Genomic DNA, 20,818 nt, shown 5'->3' with positions numbered 1-20,818 from the left:
GAGAGCCACACAATTCCATGCCCGTAGAGTGCATCACCAGGTTAGTAAATGGCTTAATCTGCACACCGTCTTTGACTTTGTTGATTACGACTTCACTGTGAGTAACAACATTGTGAGTCCAGTGATAACTGACAATACTCCGGCCCCAGATGAACTGCTACGTGAAATCCGCTGTTCGTGTAAGAACAACACTCCACTATGCAAATCCTGTACTTGCTGCAAGTACAACATCCCTTGCAGTATACATTGTCATTGCAGAGGGCAGTATGAAAATGCTTCAGAAACGACACAATTTAAATTGGGCTCAGGGAAGGAACCGCCGAGCTCAGTATCTTCTAGTTTACACATTAAGTGCCTGGCCTACGACGCGGATGGGGTGGAAGGGGACCAGCTCTCTACAAATCAACGCAAACTGACTTCTTCGTAAGTTCCCAAACTGGCCGTAACAAGGGTAGGAAGGACTGTATAGCTCTTCAGAGCAACCAATCTAGAAGAAGGAAACTCATACACAGCGGAAGTCATACACTTATGACCATAACTCGAACAATCGGTTAGAAATGGAAGGGGGGAGTTCCAAACGTGAAATCACGAAAAGGTCTTATTTCGCCCTAACTTTACTATTTTTACTTATCTTCCCATGTTTACCAACGAATTTTCATGAAGCTTGGTATACAAAAGCCGAGCTGCATGCTATGCCGGAACATGGATTTATTTTTGAGGTTTATATGACCACACCGTATCTTTTTGTTTTTAAACGTTTAACATAATGTGTTTACCGCCAATAGGTAATTTAAATGTAAGTTAATTGCATAAACAACATAAATTCTGAGTTTTTCTTGTTGAGACGTTGACTTTGATACCGAACACGACCATATTTGAGCTAATTTTAAAGATGACCCTGACACTGACCTTGACCTATAATAATCTGTAAATTGCTGATTCAGTGATAACTATTGGGTCAATTTTAAAAATAAAAGTATTTTTGTGTTTCATTTGACTATCTCTTTTATTCTGCACAAATAATGACATCTTTTAATGAATTCGAAAATTGACCTCTTTGACCTTTATTAGGTTAAAATTAAGAATGTTCCCCAAGGGCGATTTTGGTTGAATTTTTTTGGTAGTACTTAACGGCTCAAAAGTTCAAGTTGGCGTAAAAATTTGGTTGTTATCTTTCATGTCCGGGTTCGATGTCAATTTTTACTGGTCTAAAAGCGAATCAATAGCGAAAAAACGAATCAGAAACTAGGTACCTAGTTTAGAAACATGTACCTAGTTTCAAACTAGGTACCTAGTTTTTGGAAAAATGAACCGGAGACCTAGTTTTGGGCTCGTATTCGGTTATTCGAATAATTTATTCGGTTTCTGCCCAGGCCTCGAGGACACTTTTTTGGCTGAGTGGCTCATCGTGTTATGTACTATCTTTGGTGCCAGCGTGCCAGTCAAGTCAGTTTCTATCCGTTTCAGTGACTTATTCCGTTTAGGCTAGCACAGACTGGCTCAGATGATTGCCATTGCTCTTACAACAGTTTGTGGAGAAAAATAAGGCTGCTTGTTCAAGGCTGGATTATAAAAACGCCAGCTGTTATTATTATAATGCTATATTGGGACAGCCTACCGACTTATATATCTCGAGTACCGGGTGTTAGTGATCACGAATCTCAATTACCGAGCAAGTACAGTTGAATTTGAATTAGACAGTATCGATGCCGGTCGGCAGGATCAAAGGTTGGGTCATTGGTCACTCACTGGTCATCTTTCATCTTATTGTCCGGAATTGTCTGACTTTTTCAGTACCTGTGCCCTGAGAGTCGAAAGTCAACTTATCCTCTGCTTCTTTTTCTCTAGATTCTATATCTAGATTCTAGAAATAGAAAGAGATCTAGATCTAGATCTAGATATATCTCTAGATCTAGAATCTAGTTCTAGATTCTAGACTAGAGAGTCGTTATATATTTCCACTCATGTCTAGATCTAGTTGTTCTGTCTGGCATGGTAGTCTCTTCTTGTGCCCGGTTTGGTTACAGGCTGACTTCTCAGTTGAAAATAAAAGGAGCAAAGTCTGGTGGCAGACAGCGATCTGGTGAAATCACTGTTTCTGCTAGATCTAGAAATCTAGATCTATCTAGATCTAGATCTAGATCTAGTAGCACTTTTTCAACAGTAACACCCGACTCACCTGTCTGTTGCTCACAAGCTTTGCTTTGGACTCCGTCGAGACTGAAGTGTTTGAAAGGTGGTCCGTGTGCTGGTTGTTCTCTCAGAAACATGGCTTCAGAGGCTTCGACACATAATGATGATGAGCTTGATAGTTTCCTGTCGCGATCTTTTCTTGACTTGGAAAAAATTGATCAAAATTTATTCAGGTGAGTTTTGTACAATCGCCTTGTACAATAGCGTCGGGCCACTTTTAACCGTAAACCTTACTTTGGCAGACAGTGGTCTTGATATTAGATCTAGATTACTAGATTCTAGATCTATATGAAGGATGAGTGTGTGCTTAAATTAAGTCAGAGGTTTGTTTTGGTGTCGCAGGTTTTTTTGTAAAGTTGTTTAAATGAAAAGTAGTACAGTAGTTCGGAAGGGGGGAGGGGTACGAGCTGAAGAAGGGATGACCCAAAAGTCAGATGCACCAACTTTTAAGGGTCTTTGGGGGGTCTTCAGGTACAGTGTTTGCCTCTCATTCAGAAAGTCTTGGGTTTGAACCCTGGCGATGACAAAAAAATTTCTTTTCTAATTTTTTTTCCTTTCATCTCGACTTTCCATTGTGGTAACGTCATGTTCAATCATTCTGCTTTCATAGTTTTCTCTCCCCCCCCCCCCCCTTCCGCTCCATATTCACCCTCCCCCACCCATCCCTGGGCTTCTCTCACGTCAACTCTAGACTGTTTCTACGACACTTCTCTTGGCGCCTTCTTTTTGCTGTCTTTCAGCCTCCTCCCGGATCTTCTAGTACACTAGGTAAGATATATATACAGTCAAACCTGCCTTGACGGCCACCTCTATAAAAGATGACCACCTGTACAATTCCCCCCCTTGCGTTTTTTCTATATAATTTAACTGTGTAAAACGGGCACCTGTCCAACGCGGCCACCATATTTTAACACACAACCCCTATCACACTAAGCAATAACACCTGTCTTAGACGGCCACCTTAGTGACTCCATTACGTTTTTTCATTATTTGTGCATTGGCCCCTGGCGTTGTGAGCGAGCCGTCATAATTCAATCACCTGTCGTTGTTGTTAGGTAGTCCCTCCAACAGATCATGTTGCGTAGGCCCCTCCCACTGTTGACCAATAGCTACCAATTTTCAGCTGCTGGTGAGGTGAGCGTGTGATCCCTCAAAACCCATAAAGCCCTGCCCAGAACTCATACACAAATCGTAAGTGAGATAAGTGGTCACTGTTTACCCAGTCTGTAACAAAGTAACAAAGGACGTCAACGTGAACTTGTGACAGAAGCGTCGCTCATTCTCCGAGTGGTGGCGACCCATGTGTTTGTTTTAACATGGCACTCGGTCTTCCTCGTCTGATACATTTCGTTTTATTGTCACCCTTGTGCAAAATCAGCAGCAAAATAAAAATTACAAACATTAATACAAACTACCACCACCAACAACAAAAACAGCAACAATGGGGATTGGAACCTCAGAAAGGAATCGTTCATTTTCTTCATCTTGATCAGTCCTGCCTAAGACGGCCACCTGTCTTATATGGCCACTTTTCTCCTTGACAATGGGTGGCCGTCTTACGCAGGTTTGACTATATAACTTTCTCAAAGGGCAAAACATATCTTGAAGGTCCTATATATGTGCAAGTTGCGCATAAAGATCCCTTGGTGGTCCTAAAATTGATAAGAGTAGGCTTTGAGTCACTTTGACTGCCACCCACGCAAAATTCAAAATTAATTCCTCCTACTAAACTGAAAATACTCTAATTATTAGAGTTTAAAAATGTGTCGCGACGTGGTGGAATCAGGCACTCGTAAATTTTTGGGCATCTGGGGTTATTAGTATCATCTTAAAGCCTGTTCATTTGCCTTTCTTTTGGTGAAAAATATATCCATCTAGATCTAAATTCTATGTTGAACAGAAGTCAAAATATATTTGCGATTGAAGGAGGTTGAGGGTCGCCTGGTTTCAGAGGTGTTTATAAGCGAGGAAATGGCCACCAAAGTGTGGTAGTCTCCATAGCTTGAGAGTCCTTGGAAACTGAAAATTAATACTTTTTGTGTCTTTAAGCAATGTTTTTCAGTGAAATCCACGCATAAATATGTTTTTAAATGGATATAAAAGATGTTTAGCCAAAAAAAGAAATTTTTAGGAAAAAACAACTGCTCAACAGTCAGAAAAATGCCAATTTCTTTGATTTTACTACTTTGACGAGCACCTGATTTCACCACGATGCCTCACAAATGTATCGAGTACCTTCCTTCAAAATTGAAATATGTGGCTGCCTGAAAGCAGAATGCCCTACTAAGTAGGAAAAACAGTCACATACACATAAAAATTAGTTGCACTGCAGACTGAGGAATCAGCAGTTGACTACCACTGAAATCTAGCAAGACAGCTAGGGAAGGCAAAGAAGAACTAAGTTAAGAAGAACTTGCATCAACTTATCAGACAACAAATGACCAACCTAGTGGCGCATAGTTCAATGGCTGGGCCACTCATGTTTGCTTTTTATATTAATTGTTCTTCAAACGTTCGTTAGTTTTAATTCTCTCATTTTATTGTTTCCAAAATTTCTTTGATGGAGAAAGCTATATAGCATCAAAAAGCATTCCAGTTTTTTGTTTTAGGGTTTTAACTTAGAGAGAAAAAAAATGAGTGAATCAAGAATTGTCAAGTTAATCCTGATATCTTGTCAGGCCAGATGCCAATATATAAATTAAAATGACTGTTTTACTTTTACTGCTTGGGATGGAACTGAGTGACATGCAGAGTCCTAGCAGCCCTGCTCTTCAATTAATTGTATCAATGGGGACATTTTAGTTTTTTCAATGTGAACAGACTTCATCAAGCTCTCGTCTCTGTCTCTCTCTGTCTGTCTCTGTCTCTGTCTCTCTGTCTCTGTCTCTCTCTGTCTCTGTCTCTCTCTGTCTCTCTCTCTCTTTTTTTCTCTTACAAACACTCACACACACACACACAGACGCACATACACATACACACACGCACACAGGGACAAGAACTGTTATGCTGGTGTCATGTTGAGAGGATCTGTTTATGTATGACGCTTTATATGTTTCTCAATTTGAATTGCTAACTTTTATTAGCAAAGTTTTTCTTTGCTGTCTGGTTTAATATTTGTCATCACTTTCCATTTCAGGTCGAAGTCTCTATGGCAGAGTGACTTTGCACGAAGTATTTACGGAGGACAGATCATCGGTCACTGCTTGGTAGCAGCTTCCCAAAGCATTCCTAAGGGCCAGCAAATTCATAGTTTGCACGCTTACTTTTTAAAACCAGGTGCAGTACTTTTTTTTCCTTCTTCATGCCATAGGTCTAGATGTCTGTTTTTAATAATTATTTTCTTATTCTCTGATAATTTTTTATGTACAGCATTACTTTTGTGTGCATTATCATGATATACCAGGTGATTATTTGAGCCTTTCACTTTCTGAAATGATCAATGTATGGCATGCCTTTATTTTTGCCATTGATAACATACAACCGAACAGGAACCGGAAGACTTCAAATGATAGAAGGCGAAATATACCCACTTATCAATCACAATCTGTGTAAAATTATGTGTTTAGGAATACGATTTACTTTTCAAAATGTATTAAAGTAATTCTTTTATATATTTAACATTTTTTAGCTTATCTTTAAGAAGGGAATAGTTAGCATGTTTCAGCTTTAAAAATGCCATCACGTGATAGTGAATGATTTACCTATCTCATGTGATATTTCAGGCTGTGTTGTTTGGCGTGTATCAAATATCCAACTGTTCATGCTTTATTCTTTTTCAAATATATGTAGATCTATTCTTAACTTCTGTTAAGCATTGCTTGTTTTAGCTAAACACAAATCCACCTATCTGATTTGTAGAAATAAAGGTGTCTGGCCTACATATTTGTTCTTCATCTTTTGTCAAACAGGTCGCTCTGATGTTCCTATCTTGTACCATGTGGACAATACCCGAGACGGACGTTCTTACTGCTCCCGTTCAGTCAAGGCAACGCAGGATGGACATGCTTTGACTACAATGCAAGCCTCTTTCAAACTTGAGGAATCCAGCCCTACAAATTTCCAACTTCAGATGCCAGATGTCCCACCACCTGAGGATGTGCAAACACATGAGGAAGTCTTTGATCTCTTAAGAGAGTATGTTAACTCATTCGCTACGTATTATTTTCGGCTTGTAGACGAATTTTTTTCGGGAGGGCGAAATGAGATAATGACTAGTGCGCAGTTCACAGGTCTTTGGGGCCATAAATTCAAATAAATATCAACATATTATATTCCAACATTTTCAGTATGGTTTGTAGAATACACCTGTATTGTTTATTTGTGTATTTTTCAACTTTCGTTCCTGTAAGAGGCGATTATGCAATACAATTGTGATTGGATGCAGATAAAATTTGAAAATATAAAATTAATAATCTCAGGTAAAACAAAAAAAATATGTTTGCACCTAGTCAAATGATACATCAAAATAACCACAACTGTATGTAGAACAGGAAAATATTGAACAACGAGCAGTTATTTACATACATTCCATAATATTTGTACATTTGGATCATAACATCTGATATTGAAAAAAAATAATTTTGAAAATAATTTTGAAAAAAGGATCACAAACAGAAAAAAGCAATCGCATCTTATATGGAATTATTCAGAATTGCATTTGGAATAAACCTATACATGTCTTGAGTGGTATTTTTTAATAGTAATTTCACCAAAAAGTAGTGATTTTGGGGAGAAAAAAATAATTTGACTATTTACATCTAGGCCTAGATCTAGATCTAGCACTCAAAAATATTGATTTTTCAATTACAGTAGTGCTCTGGCAATTTGAGTCCAATAGTATCAATATTATAAAGAAGAGTCCTACATTTCTTTAGTGAGCAAAATAATGATACCTTTTGTTGTGTAAAAGTACTAAGACTGGTGTCTGGGCTACAATTTGGGCTTCGCGATAAAACAATGTCGCATAAACTTCGAAATCGTGTTTCAAAACCGAATCAAAACTTTCGATTTTCGTTTTTTCGGTGGAAACGCTTGACACGGAAGTCAACATTATATTATGACCTTTATTTTAACATGGATATGTGGATTGGAATAGAAACCAAGCTAAAATTGTTAGCGTACTGACAGCATTTTAGCCGCGCCGCCCCCCACGGCTCGGCGTAGCGAATGAGTTAAGTTACGTAGGCCTGTCATTCCAAAAATAACACAGATGTGAGCAAGTGTTCTCCATCTGACACGCTCTTGAGTTATCTTCTCTGCTTCCCTCCTATTTGACGTTTACTCTAAGCAGCTCTTACCTCTCTTTATTGACCTTACTCCTCCTTGTTTTGTTTGAAGCTCAAACCAAAAGGAAAAAGTAGAGAAAGATACACATACATGCATTTAGTAGAATTGATTGTGCATTTATGATAAAATGAAAACAAGTTAAAAAAGAAAAATCCAACTAATGAAAAAAACTGTTTGATCAGGGGTTCTTTCATATAATGGTACTGTGCATTTTGACACATATAGACTAGTTTTCGCAAAAAGGCTAGAGTTTATTAGTATTTCGATTTTTGCATCATTATTATTGTTGACCAACATGAAGAAGGCCAGATGAGAAAATTTCGTGAAAGGAATTTTTGTATCACATAACATATGTAAGTACTTTGCGTCATGTTATACTTGTTTTATGCAGACTTGCCATGTGCCCCGATAAAATCAGAGCCCTCCAAATTTTTTTGCTCGTCGAAGAAATCGGATTTGCATAAAATCTGATTTCTTTCTTAGATTTCATTTCCATCAGCGGTACTCAACTTATTGTAAATTGCATGGAAATATACAGGTTTATTTGCATAACATTTAAGTAAATGACATGAAAAATTTGAAGGTTTATTTGCGATATGTGCACGATTTTTCTTAACATAATAATATTGTTTGGCAGCCGGTATTTTCACGACATGTTGGGGAATAAAAATCCGTCCGCGTTTTGACGACTTGTTTTTCTCTTTGGATCAATCAGTAAACAGCTGGGTCATGCCAGAAGGTGTATACCCTATCTGCCCTCTGCTGTTCATTTTTTTTTCTCTTCTCTCTCTCTCTCTCTCTCTCTCTCTCTCTCTCTCTCTCTCTCTCTCTCTTCAAAGTTTTTTCAAACCCATGGTGCGGCAAGTACAGAATTTCGGGATGTAGGCTACGGGTTTTGCAAGGGAAAGTTGGAAGCACAATCACCACCTGTCGCTAATCCGGTAGTTTTGACACCTGAATCGGAATGGTGGTAGAACAGGTCCAAAATCGGAAACTAGATCTATATCTACTCAAAAAAAATTGTATTTTAACTAAGAGGTCTTGACCTCTGCAGTAAGAGCCGGTATGTCTTCGACATGTCGTGAAAACGCACATAGATTTTTTTCCACAACAGGTCGTGAAAAGGTGCATACATTTTTTTTTCCTTGACATGTTGTGCACATACCGGTTGCTTATTTTTTTTCATATATTTGCAATACAATTTACAATTAGTTTACCAAGGTTAATCTACTGGAATTTTGGAGACTTCAATATTTTTTTTTCTCCAAACTCTGATTTTTGGGAGGATTCTGAGGAAAACTATTTAGGGTCATGGCATGGTTGACTGGTCCGTTTATATTCTTGGTTGTGCCACCGCTTACTTTTTTTTTTTCTGATGTGGTTTGCTTTTGAAGACATTTAGTCTGCTGCATTGTGGAATTTGAAATGAAACAAAATGATATCTAATATTTGTGTGTTTGTCTGTCTGTCTGTCTTTCAGGAACGATGTGATATCAGAGAAGCAGTCTAAATTTGGCAGGGATTGGTATGGTTCTTTCCCTATAATGATGAAGTGGGTTGATCCGGCTGACTTCATGTACTTGGAGCCACGGCAACCAAAACGTTGCCTCTGGATGAAAGCGAAAGGTCATATAGGTAAGTGTGTGTTATGCTGGTGAGAAGTATTTTAACCCTATCCGTACGCCTTGGGGTCATTTTGTACCCCCGGGGTTGCATTCTTCACATTTGAGAATACTTCTAGTACGAAGATCTCTTTGAAACTTTTAGTATTTCTAAAAAAATCATTTTGACAGACTGCTTTGCAAGGTGTATGAATCAGATTAACAAGTAAATTTCCTCTTTGAAAGTGGGGGCACAAAGTTCCCCATGTCGTATTGATGCGATAGTAAAACACGATGTACAGATAGGGTTAATGAAGTACAAGAATGATGTTTAGTTCCTCATCTCTCTCTCTCCCTTCCTTTTTTTCTCGAATGTTTAATTCTTATTGTCCGTGTTTCATTTCTTCGCATCTTCCTTTTCTTTTTCAATCAAACGGAAACTTTTTCTTTCCACATGCCCCCTCCTCAAGTACCCCAGCTTCCCCCCCCCTTTTTTTTTCCTTCCTTTTCGAAAAAAAACTCTGTTCCCCTTCTTATTAGCTTCTCTGATCGCTGTGATGTTGTTAAATTGAAAAACTTGGCCAGCTCATGGAAGTTTCGGGTTCCTGTCCTCTTTGTCATCTCGTCCTGGAGTCCTGCCTTTTAAATGTCATGCAGAATGACTAGTAAGGCATTAACTTTTTGCAAATGTGAAAAGCAAACTAGATGTATCTTCTATCTTTTTTTTCTCCGGACACACTTATTAAGCTAGTCCTAGCTTCTCACCTCAATACCATTCTATTTATAATTTCTCTTGCACTCTCCCCTCTTCTTCCCCTGTTTTGTCATTAGGCCTACCCGTCCTTCACATTCACTCCTTTTCCTTAATGCTACTTCACCCCCCCCCTCCTTATTGGTTTTGTACTTTAAATAAATGGAGCTATAGTTTACGAGAGGTGAGGATCTGTGGTGTCACTCCTTTCACAGGCTTTTGTGTCTTCTATTGTAATAAGATAAATTGTGAGGCAGCGTGGTGAAATCAGGCTCTTGTCAAAATGATCAAAGTGAAGAAACTTGCTTTTTTTCGCAGGTTTATGAATTTTTATCAAATTTTTGTTTTTTGGTTCAACACCCTTTCATGCCCATTAAAGAACTCATTTCTGTTTAGATTTTTCTGAAAAACTTTGATGAAAGGCACAAAAAATGTAAATTTTCAGTTACCACGGACTCTTAAGCTAAGGAAATAACTTATCTTTGGAGGCAATTTTCTCACTAATTTTAACTCTGAAAACAGGTGACCTCCACCTCCTTCATTCGCAAATATCTTGACTTGTATTCAAGATAAATGGATATTTTTTCCATCCAAATAAAGACAAGTGAACAAGCTTTAAGATGATACCAATAACTCTACATGCCCAAAAATTGACGAGAGCCTGATTCCACCACGATGCCTCACAATTATATTTTATAGAACTACCTTTTAATTTATAAATCTGTCTGTTCTGTTTTGATATCTTGAATAATAGTTTTACTTGCTATGAGTTTTTAAAAAATTCTTTGATTACTGCTAGCCAGTATACTGTAAACTTTCATTCTAATCACTAAACTTGATTTTAGGTTCCCCTAATGCAAGTTTTTAATCTGTCCCCGCACATCACTAAAACCAGGGACACCTGTCAAACATGAAGCATCAGTAGACATGAGAACAACTTTTAATGGATTGAAAATTATAACATGCTCATTAACCAAGATCTTCTAACAAGGGAAATTACCAACTTTTCACTTAAATGAGGCATATTAAAGTGATTACTTCCCTTTGGTCACATGGCGACGCTTTAATTAATTGTTTTGTGAAAAAAAACGTTTAAAAAACGTGGGGAACCCAAAATTTTGCAAATGTTGCAGAATTACATGTACGCGAAAAAACGCGTCCGCGCCGCACAATCGCATAATCCTACGTGGACAGGTTGAGTCCGAGTTCCACTGTACTATGTTCTGTTTTCAATTTTTCTGTACATAAAACATGAAAATTCTTGTTGAAAAAGTGCAAAATAGGACGCCAATGGTGTTATGGTAACTTGCATAATTTTGCATTTTTCTTGCATAATTTGGCGATCTAAATTTGCTTAATTCTACGGGGACTGTTTAATGTTGACCTAGACATCTCACACAGAAATCAAATGTAAAATTATTTCAAGTAAAAATAGTTACCGAGGTTTTATGTAATGTAAATGTAAGGTTACAAATTATTATTGTCATTGTGCATGGTGTGTAGGTTTGATTTTCAGACAATTTGAAACTACAATTTTTTTACTACCCTCCACCCATTGTATATGTTTTGTTTTGTTTATTTCCTTAACTGAATTTTTAACGATTCCCTTTAGTTGTAATATGATTCTCTTTAAATGAAACAAGCAGCTGTCATTTGTGTTTGATTGATAAGTGTTACCTGTATCAGTATGTTTGCTTTGAAAATCCATGATATATATCAACAGTAGGCTACATTAGTCATTAGGCATTGTGGTCGTCATGTCAGACCGTTTATTTAGGATTTTGTATTCAGCTACTTACTCTCTTTTCTTGTTTCCACAGGAGCTGATATGGATCAGAACACTCACAAGTGTTGTATTGGATACATGTCAGACTTATTCCTTCTACAGACATCATTCCAGCAAGTGGCTCCACTAAAATTTTCTGAAGTGGTTGCTGCCTCTTTGGATCACTCCATGTGGTTCCATGCGCCCTGTCGAGCGGATGAGTGGTTGCTTTTTGAAATCCAAACAGAACACACGGGTATGTTCTTCTGTCCAAGTTTTTTTTTCTCTTTCTTTTCATTCTTTTTGTGCAGGTATAGGTGTTTTGAGTTTAATAGACGTATTATCCAGGTGAAAACTTAATAAAAATTTTACCAAGTTTAACTCACTTCAGACGGGTCACACAACAGTTGCGTGACCCCCGCCGCGACGCTCGCGACGGGTCACACGAGCCCTGCGTGACCAACTTTGGAATTTTTTTTTCGCTCTACAAATCACGCACGGATCGCGAGACCCGCCTCGTACCCTTGTTTGGCCAAGCCTGAGCTACCTAGACTTCGTTTCGTATCTCTGGGGCCGGTAGTTTTTAAGTTATTGAAGGTGAAGGACAGTGACCCCAACTGGGGTTGAACAGACCGGAACTCGCGCTTTGTTTTTTTCTATACAGCTCATAGTAATCCGACAGTCGCGTCGTAGTAACGGTCGAAGAAGTCGCATGAACCAGAATCACATAATTTCGCCGTTTTCTATACTTCTGTACGTTTTACTAGTTTTAGTGTCTCAGAATATGATGTGTCTAATAGTTAGGATCCTGGATATGTACCTGAACACGGCCCGAGTCGTAGTTTTAGGGCTAGATCTAGCACTAGTACCGGTGTTGTTTTTCGCGCAACGAAATCACAACGTCGTGCTGTACATCTGTCTCATGTAATTCAGTGTATGGGTCTGAATCAATGCACAGACCAGCTTTTATATATTCACCAAACACTCGCACATGTATACAAATCAAACCAGAACACTTTGAACTTTTATTTTTGTTGTTGTAGTGAATTTCATTCCACTTGTCACGTCTCTGGAAATTTTTTGGAAAATCAAATTCATGCCAATTTTTAAAAAATCATACAAATTAAAGTATTAAACTTAGACAACTTTGGTTTTTTGTATTAGATTAAGCTTGAATGTTACTTTACTGTGTCAAAAAATAATTACAATAGGGTAATTCTGAGAGTTGTGGTGATTTATTGAAATACCCCCCAAACGCCAGTCTTCAACGCTTGTGACTGGTGAAAGGGCCCAGTCGCAAGTGAGTTAATCAAAGGTAAATAAGGGCTAATGGCCCCGTCCATGTGAACCCTTAGTGGTGCAAATGGTCAGGGTGGTGTGGTTGTGAAATCTCACCAGTGCTTGTGAGAGTGTTCGAATGATGCTCCAGCTCGGCAACTTTCATGGGTAGGCAAAGGTGTGAATTAGTTCAATTAGTTTGACCGATGGGCCAGCTGAGTAAAGAGTTCCTCGAATCATTGTTACGTGCATTGGAGGGGTGGCATTGGTTGACTGTGCTTATTAGTATATTATTATACTGATGGGTGGGGATAAGGGTGGAAGCAAAGGCGATGTTCAAACTTTTCTGTTTTTAATAGGTCGAACAATAGTCCTATGGAATGCAAGAACTAGTGGCAATGGATAAGCAGGACTGATGCCTGCCATTATTATCAGAAAGAGTAGCACTTGAGAATGAGAGGTCTGAAGTTTTGACCACTGCTTGCTGACTGGACAAACGACTCTTGATCCCATCGGCTGGGCCTTTGAAACCCCCCTCCATCTCCCTGTAAATTCCCATCCAAGACAGAATTTTTTTCTTGCTCCCCTTTCCATCTCACCCTGAATTCCTGTCTAAGATGGCATTTTTTTCTGGCTATCTTGCTTTCTGTCTTACACAGGTTCAACTGTACTTTGAAAACCAGCTATTAAAAAACCCCCCCAAAAAACACACTGCCGTTACAACAGTTTATCTTAGATAGTAAATATTCACACATTATTTCCACCCGCTTCGACAGTTTTGTCTTTATTTTCATTTCATACTTTGAGGTTTACACCCACTAGATCAGATACAGACATTAGGTTAATTTTAGGTGGTTTGCGAAGCTCAGCAGTAAGACTAAGACTAAGACTAGAGATGAAATGATGGCTAAGACGGTGCATCGAACTTTTCTAAGTAGATAACACGTCTGAGCTTAGACTTAGAGTTAGATGTACAGTATAATCCACTTATATCGACTGCCAATGTTTCGACATATTGACATATTTTCCTATTACGAAATTTTTACTTCACTTCAATATCTTCACTAAACAATTCCTCTTACAGACGTTTTTTTGCGGCCCATTCTGCTTTATCGACAGGCTTCCAGGGTACCTGGTGAAGCCCACGAACATAAATGGGGGGAAAAAGCCACTGAAACACTGTCTACACATTAGTTCTTCATTTAGTCCGCATACCGGCCAAGTAGACTATTCGACACACAAGGCTCTAGTAGGTCATGTAGGGCCTACACGGTGTAGTCTCCTTGTTTTGTTTTAGTAGAGGTTTTACGGCGCTCACAACTGCATAAGGTCATATGAGCAGCAGAAGTTTAGGTGTTACAAGAGAGTAACAAACCTAAAAAAGGAGGAGAGAAAGGACGATAGATGTTTGATAGGAAAGAAGAAGCAAACCATACAAGAGCACCCGCCAACCACGCACGTGTAGTAGTGTAGTCTCCAACATAGTACAGTGCCTCACAGACGTGAGGGTCTCGGGTGCTGGGCATCAACTCCCTATCCTCACTCCCCTTCCCCATCCCATTCTCAGTTTGTCGCTGGCAAGTGCCACGGGTAACGAGTCAGTGCCTCGCCTTTCCATTTTCCCCAGCAAGCGGCTGTGAACAGGCTTCTACAAAGTTTGTGTTTGTGTGTACTGTGTGCCTCGCGTTGCTCGCTCTTTGGTGCCATACCACTGACCTCCCCTTGTTTTTTCCTCTTTGGCTTTATTATATTTCATTTATTGACATCAAATCCACTTCCCAAAGCATGTCGACATACTTATTTATAAGTGGGTTATACTGTATGTTATTTCACCGTTAAATCGTTGGAAAACAATGCACTTCATGGTAGTGTGCAGTGTGTCAATTTATTTACCTGAGCCTACTCTCGGGGTACATATATTTGCCTGCGCTGATTAAATCAAAAGAGATAGTAATAGTAGTAAATAAAGAATAACTTAAAGGACTTAGAACAGATGGGTGACGGGAAAAGACAGGGATAATTTAGTCGGGCACAGACAACACAAACACTCGGAAAGCTCAAAATGATTTATGGTTTTGTACAATTTGCTATTCCCCGACTTATAATAATTTATATACGTGTCACGACATGGTGGAATCAGGCGCTTGTCAATATTTGGCTGTCCCCGTGGTTTTATGCACCCCGCATAATTTAGTAAAATTTGATCATTTTTTGCATAATTTCTGATTATTTTCCTTTATCATTCTTTGTTAAAAGGACCCAGAACCGCATAATTTCACATTTTTGGGCTCAGTTTGCATAATTTTTGAATTTTTCTTGCATAAAATGACAGGGACAGATTTGGGCAGATGGAGTTGTTGGTATAATCTTAAAGTTTTTTTTATTTGTCTTTCTTTCTGTGAATAAAATACCAATCGATCTTGAATAGAAGTAGAGATTTTTACGATAGAAGGAGGTGGTCATGGTAGCATGTTTTCTGAGGTAACATTTGTGAGAAAATGGCTGCCAAAGTTTGGTAACATTTATAGTTTGAGAGTCCTTGAGACTGAAAATATACCTATTTTGTGCTGTTATTTATAATTAAGCAACGTTTTTATTAAAATTCGCATGGAAATGTATTTTCATGTGGACACAAAAGGTGATGAGCCAAAAAACAAAAATTCAACCAATAATATTGCCACATTCAAGGAAGGAAAATGCCTGTTTCTTCAATTTCATAATTTTGACGAGCGCCATGATGCCTCACATATTAATTGATATCTTTAAAATTTTTTGTTACATCAGTTTTTATATGGATAAAAAATATACAGGTATATATGGAAACACATTTGTCAATCCTCGACGTGTACGAGCTATCCATGCCTGACTATAGGTTGCTTAAATTTTTTTAGAGCATTAGAGTTGAGAATTGGTGTCTGTTTCAGACTTGACACATGAAAGAAATCTACAATTCTTTCTGTTTATTTTGTGCACACAATATCGACTTACCATTGCCTAAATTGTATAGTACATTTCATTTGGTTGTAGTATTGCCAAGGATATTTAGTGACTGTTCTGTGCTTAACTTATTAAATTGTCATTCCTGTAGTGTTATCTAATGCAGTGTACTATAGTGTAAGAAAAAGTTTTTTATTTTGTTGTTATTATTATTTTAAAAAAATTGTGATATGCTCGAATAAATTAATACATGTGTAATGTATATCAAAGGGCGTAAGTTATATTTTTTGCCTTTTTGTCAATTTCAGGAGGTGGCCGCTCTCTTTGCCATGGAAGAATATGGAACCGCAGAGGAGATTTAGTGATTTCTGTTGCTCAGGAAGGAGTTTTAAGAACTAAAACCCCTTCAAAACTGTGATGAAACTAGTCACAATCACATTGCAGATGTCAAGGTCAAAATATGCTGTACCATATTTTGAAAGGGTGGGCCAGTTTTTGTAAGGTCACCAGTGTGAATGTACAGGTAGAAGTAGAGAGTGTGGGTTTGTTTTCTTCAAATAACAGTGACGAGGGTCTGCGTACAGAGATACAACCATTATCAACTATCCACAAGTTAAAAAACAAAGGTAACAGGCAATCTTGTGACAATGACAGAGGCATGTAGTTAGTATGTAGCAAATGCACTGGCGGGGTACAGCAGACATGACCTTTGGGTCCAGGCAGATCCAGAAAAAATGCGTAGAGTAGAATCAAGTGTTGTACATGACCTTTGTTGATCTGAGAAAGGCCTTTGAAACCTGTAGTTGGGAATGGAAGCCTTATGAGGAAAACGCTGGTGAAGTGCGGTTGTCCTCCGAAGTTCATTACTATGGTACATCAATTTCCTGACGATTTGTTGAAAGCCAGCTGCAAGAACAGTGATGATATGACTGTAGCCTTTCGTGTGATAGTTTACTCTGTAATGAATTCAGGGAACTTCTGTGATTTTTTTATTTACAAAGATGTAGTACAGTAGTGATTTAAATCTCGTTTTTTTATTTCTCTCAAAATGTGTATGATGAGTATTTAGTGGTGAAAATTGATATCAGCAGAAAAGAATCTTATACTTATACTGTCTCAATCTCAGATTTTTTGCATTTTTCACCTGATTAAAAAATATCTTTCCTTAATGATATTCTGCTTTAAAAGACATTTTTATTTATTTATATTTAATATTCAAAGTACCTGGGTAAGTTTATGAATTCAATGAGTCTTTACAGAGTTACAGAATCTTTTTTTTCTTCTTTTAGTTACACCACCAATTTCACATTGAGACTAAAGTTGTCTTGAAAATATTGAACTTAAAGACTACAATAGTATGAGCTGAAAGTTTGAAAACATATTGTTTAAATCCTGTAAATTGTGAGGTAGAATTAAGACTTTTTTGGCAGCGACAAACTGGTGCACTTTTGAATGCTTGACAATCTTGTGTGCCATAGTTATTTACCTCTATGTAAATTTGTGTGCAATAGTTATTTATTAAAATCTATGTCTACCTTAGAGACTACCTATGTGATCTTCAGTCATGTAGACTTAAACAAGAAAACGGTACCGGTAGTTACGGCTTGGTGCAGGAGAAATATATATATATATATATTATAATATATGAACGCACAGATGAACCAGTAGTACTTGTTAGCAGGGCTAATTGTTTTTCATTGTATCCCAGGTCACTGTTTATGGGTTTACTAATGTACAGGGTAATTTGTTGATTTTAATCAGTACAAAACTGGAGATCCATTCAAGTTAGGTCAAGTTGGATGCAAGGTTCAATGTTCGGTATACTTTATAATAATAGTCTCATTTCATGAATTGAATGGTCCTTCCGGTGCCCATAAAGCATAGATGAGACATGTTTTACTTTGTTCCCTCAACCTGATTATTTAGGCATTTTCCTCCTAAATAACTTGGGAGGGCTCATAATGCCCTTTCCAATGACAAAGGAGTGGACAGAGTAAAATACTTATGAGTGTATGAATCTGCTGATTTTTATTTCTATATATATGTACCTCCCTGCAACCATATAATGCTGAATTGAACAAATATACCTCAGGATATATCGCTTTTGGTCAATGATACTTTTTGCATGGAAATTATATGCACTTCAGCTTGAATATAAAAATATTTTTGCTGCCTATACTTTGCCTTGGCTTTCTTGTTTCTTAAAATTTAAAAGTATAGTTATCCAGTGTCTGTGACGTTACACCTTGCTGTCCCCGTAGAATTATGCGAATTTAAATGGCCAAATTATGCACAAAAAAGTCAAATTATGCAAAAATTATGCAAGTTACCGTAACACCATTCGCGACATGTTTTGCACTTTTTCAACACAAATTTTCATGACTTTTATGTTTTAAGTACAGAGGAATTTAAAACAGAACATATCAGTATCAGTAATTTGTAGTGTATTTGGAAAGAAAACAATACACATCTGTAAAAAAAAAAACAAACAACAAAAAATATAATCTCTGTAACTTTCAGCTGTAGATCTAGATCTAGATCTGGGAAAGAAAAATGTAAAAAAAAAAAATAAAAAAAAGGAAAAAGGACATCTGGACCTCTGATGCTGGCACATTACTAAAACCAGGAACACCTGTCAAACATGAAGCATCAGCAGACATGAGAACAACTTTTGATGGATTGAAAAATTGAACATGCTCAAGGAACAAAATCCCAAACCATAACCAAGATCTTCTACCAAGGGAAATAACCAAGTTTTCACTTAAATAAGACTTATCACGGTGATTATTTCCCTTTAGTCACATGGCGAGGCGTTAATTAATAAAATTGTTTTGTTTTAAAAAAAAGGAAAAAAACGTGAAAAAACGTGGGGAATCCAAAATTATGCAAATGTGCAGAATTACGCGAAAAAAAACGCACAATCGCATAATCGTACGGGGACAGACTTTGGCGCTTTGCTGTCACATACAGAAGGCATTAGTTCAGTTCCAATGTGGGGACAATTTGTATTGAGTGTCTTGGTCTCTCACTCTCAGCTGGGATGTTGTATCTTTCCCAGCCCAAGTTAGCATCAACTAGTGTAGCGACAGCAGGGTCGAAGCCCACCTCCTAAAAGATCTAAACTGTGGTGACGGGGCATAAAAATGGTCCCTTTTTTGTTTTGTTTACTGAGGTAGGCCACAATATCGCCCAGTTATACTGAATTACGCCCCTGCAGGTGGGGGGCAGGAAGTCAGGCAGCTGCATAACAAAGAAAGTTTTGGATTGGAACCCACAGGGTAAGAGATCAAGGGGAAGACCGCGTGGAACCTGGAGAAGAATCAAAGAAATCGATGTACAGAAAAGTGGGAAGACATAGAATAACATCAAGAGGCTAGCTCAGGATAGAGAAATGTGGAGGATGTTTGTCCGTGGCCTGTACCCTGGTGCAGGGTGAGAAAGACAATGATGATGATGATGATGATGATGATACTGAATTAGGAGGAAATGAACTCTCAGTTAACTGAACTTTTGACTTGGCCCCCAATTTTTTTCATTTCCCCCCCCCCCCCCCCCCCCTCCAGGAGTGGGTTCTATTATTTTAGCAATATAAAGCTAAACAATTTTGACATCCATATTTGAGGAGTCTACGAGGAGAAACATGGAAGGTCACAAAATCAGAATTGCAAGAAGATTCAAATTTGAAAGCTTGAAAATTGGACGGTCGATTATTTTTTTCTTTCATGAATGTGTGCTTATTTTACAACAAGCAAAAAATGAAGGGACTTCAGAATATCTTTTTATCTGCAGCAATACCATTTAGTCCAAGTTTGTAACCTTGCCCATTTTCCTCATGGACTCGTCGTTCGAGTTCTAGGTGTCCAAATAGCCGAAAAAGAATCCAGATCGAATGCTATTCAAACACCATCAATTTTGGAATCATAAAATAGCACTAATATTCAGGCATATATTATAAATATTTATTTCCAATCTGGTAAGCACTTTCTTACCCATAAGAAACAAAAATGTTTATAGGCCAGGAAGCACCATCATGCACCTGCCATACTTTTTGTTACAGTGTTGAAAATTGCACATATATATAATATTATATGTGTCAGGATGCAGTGGAATCACACGCTCGTCAAATTTTGGGCAAGTGGAGTTATTGGTATCATCTTAAGGCTTTTTCTTTTGTCTTGTTATCAATTAAAAAATATCTATTTATCTTGAATACAAGTCGAGATATTTGCGATTGAAGGAGTTAGGGATCGCCCGGTTTCAGAGGTAAAATTAGTGGAAAATGGCTGCCAAAGTTTAGTCATTTCCTTAGCTTTGAGAGTTTATAGAAACAGAAAATTTACATTTTTTGTGCCTTTAATCAACATTTTTCAGTGCTATCCACACAGCAATGTGTTCTTTAATGGACATGGCAGGTGTTGAGCTAAAAAAATAAAAATTTGATAAAAATTCCCAAAACCTGCAGAAAATGCCAGTTTCTTCACTTTCTTTATTTTGACGAGTGCCTGATTTCACGACACAGCCCCACATATATACACATTTAGTCCAGTCAATTTGTGATTTCACCTTTAAAAATTGCAAGAGATTTTATTTTTAGGTATAGTGTAACTCAGATCTAAAAAAATCGGAGTTCAGATGGCTTACAAAAAATATTTATTAATCCTCTCCGTCCGCCTTCGGGTCATTTTGTACTCCTGGGGTTGTATTCTTCACATTTTAGAATCTTACTACTAATGGAGCTAAGGCCAAATTTTGCGAACAGTATTTAGTTAGTTAGTTAGTAGTATAGGGTTTTACGGCGCTCGCAACTGCATAAGGTCATATGAGCGCGTGAAACACAAGTTGTTTACATTCGCAAAAGTTCACTGCACGGTTGGTTAACTATTAGACTTTAAAATGCTAAAATATTAAAATTCAGTATTAATATATTTTCAATTTAAAACAACTCTTATAAATAACAATAAAAGTTTTAAATAGTACGATTTCACTTTACAATTTGCCATAAAGGCC

The 20,818-nt window shown here is 37.7% G+C and overlaps 1 protein-coding gene across 1 annotated transcript; it reads left to right on the top strand.

Moving 5' to 3' along the window:
• The first annotated feature begins 1,597 nt into the window (after positions 1–1,597).
• LOC101861386 (acyl-coenzyme A thioesterase 8) lies at positions 1,598–17,987 on the top strand. The gene is made up of 6 exons (XM_005106146.3): positions 1,598–1,728; positions 5,330–5,469; positions 6,102–6,327; positions 8,960–9,114; positions 11,652–11,852; positions 16,120–17,987. The coding sequence occupies exons 3-6, from the start codon at positions 6,209–6,211 to the stop codon at positions 16,227–16,229; spliced, it is 585 nt and encodes a 194-aa protein (XP_005106203.3). The 5' UTR covers positions 1,598–1,728; positions 5,330–5,469; positions 6,102–6,208; the 3' UTR covers positions 16,230–17,987.
• The last annotated feature ends 2,831 nt before the right edge of the window (positions 17,988–20,818 follow it).

The sequence above is a fragment of the Aplysia californica genome, unplaced genomic scaffold, assembly GCF_000002075.1.
Source record: "Aplysia californica isolate F4 #8 unplaced genomic scaffold, AplCal3.0 scaffold00516, whole genome shotgun sequence".
Lineage (NCBI taxonomy): Eukaryota > Metazoa > Mollusca > Gastropoda > Aplysiida > Aplysiidae > Aplysia > Aplysia californica.
This window is presented reverse-complemented; position numbering and strand designations above follow the sequence as displayed.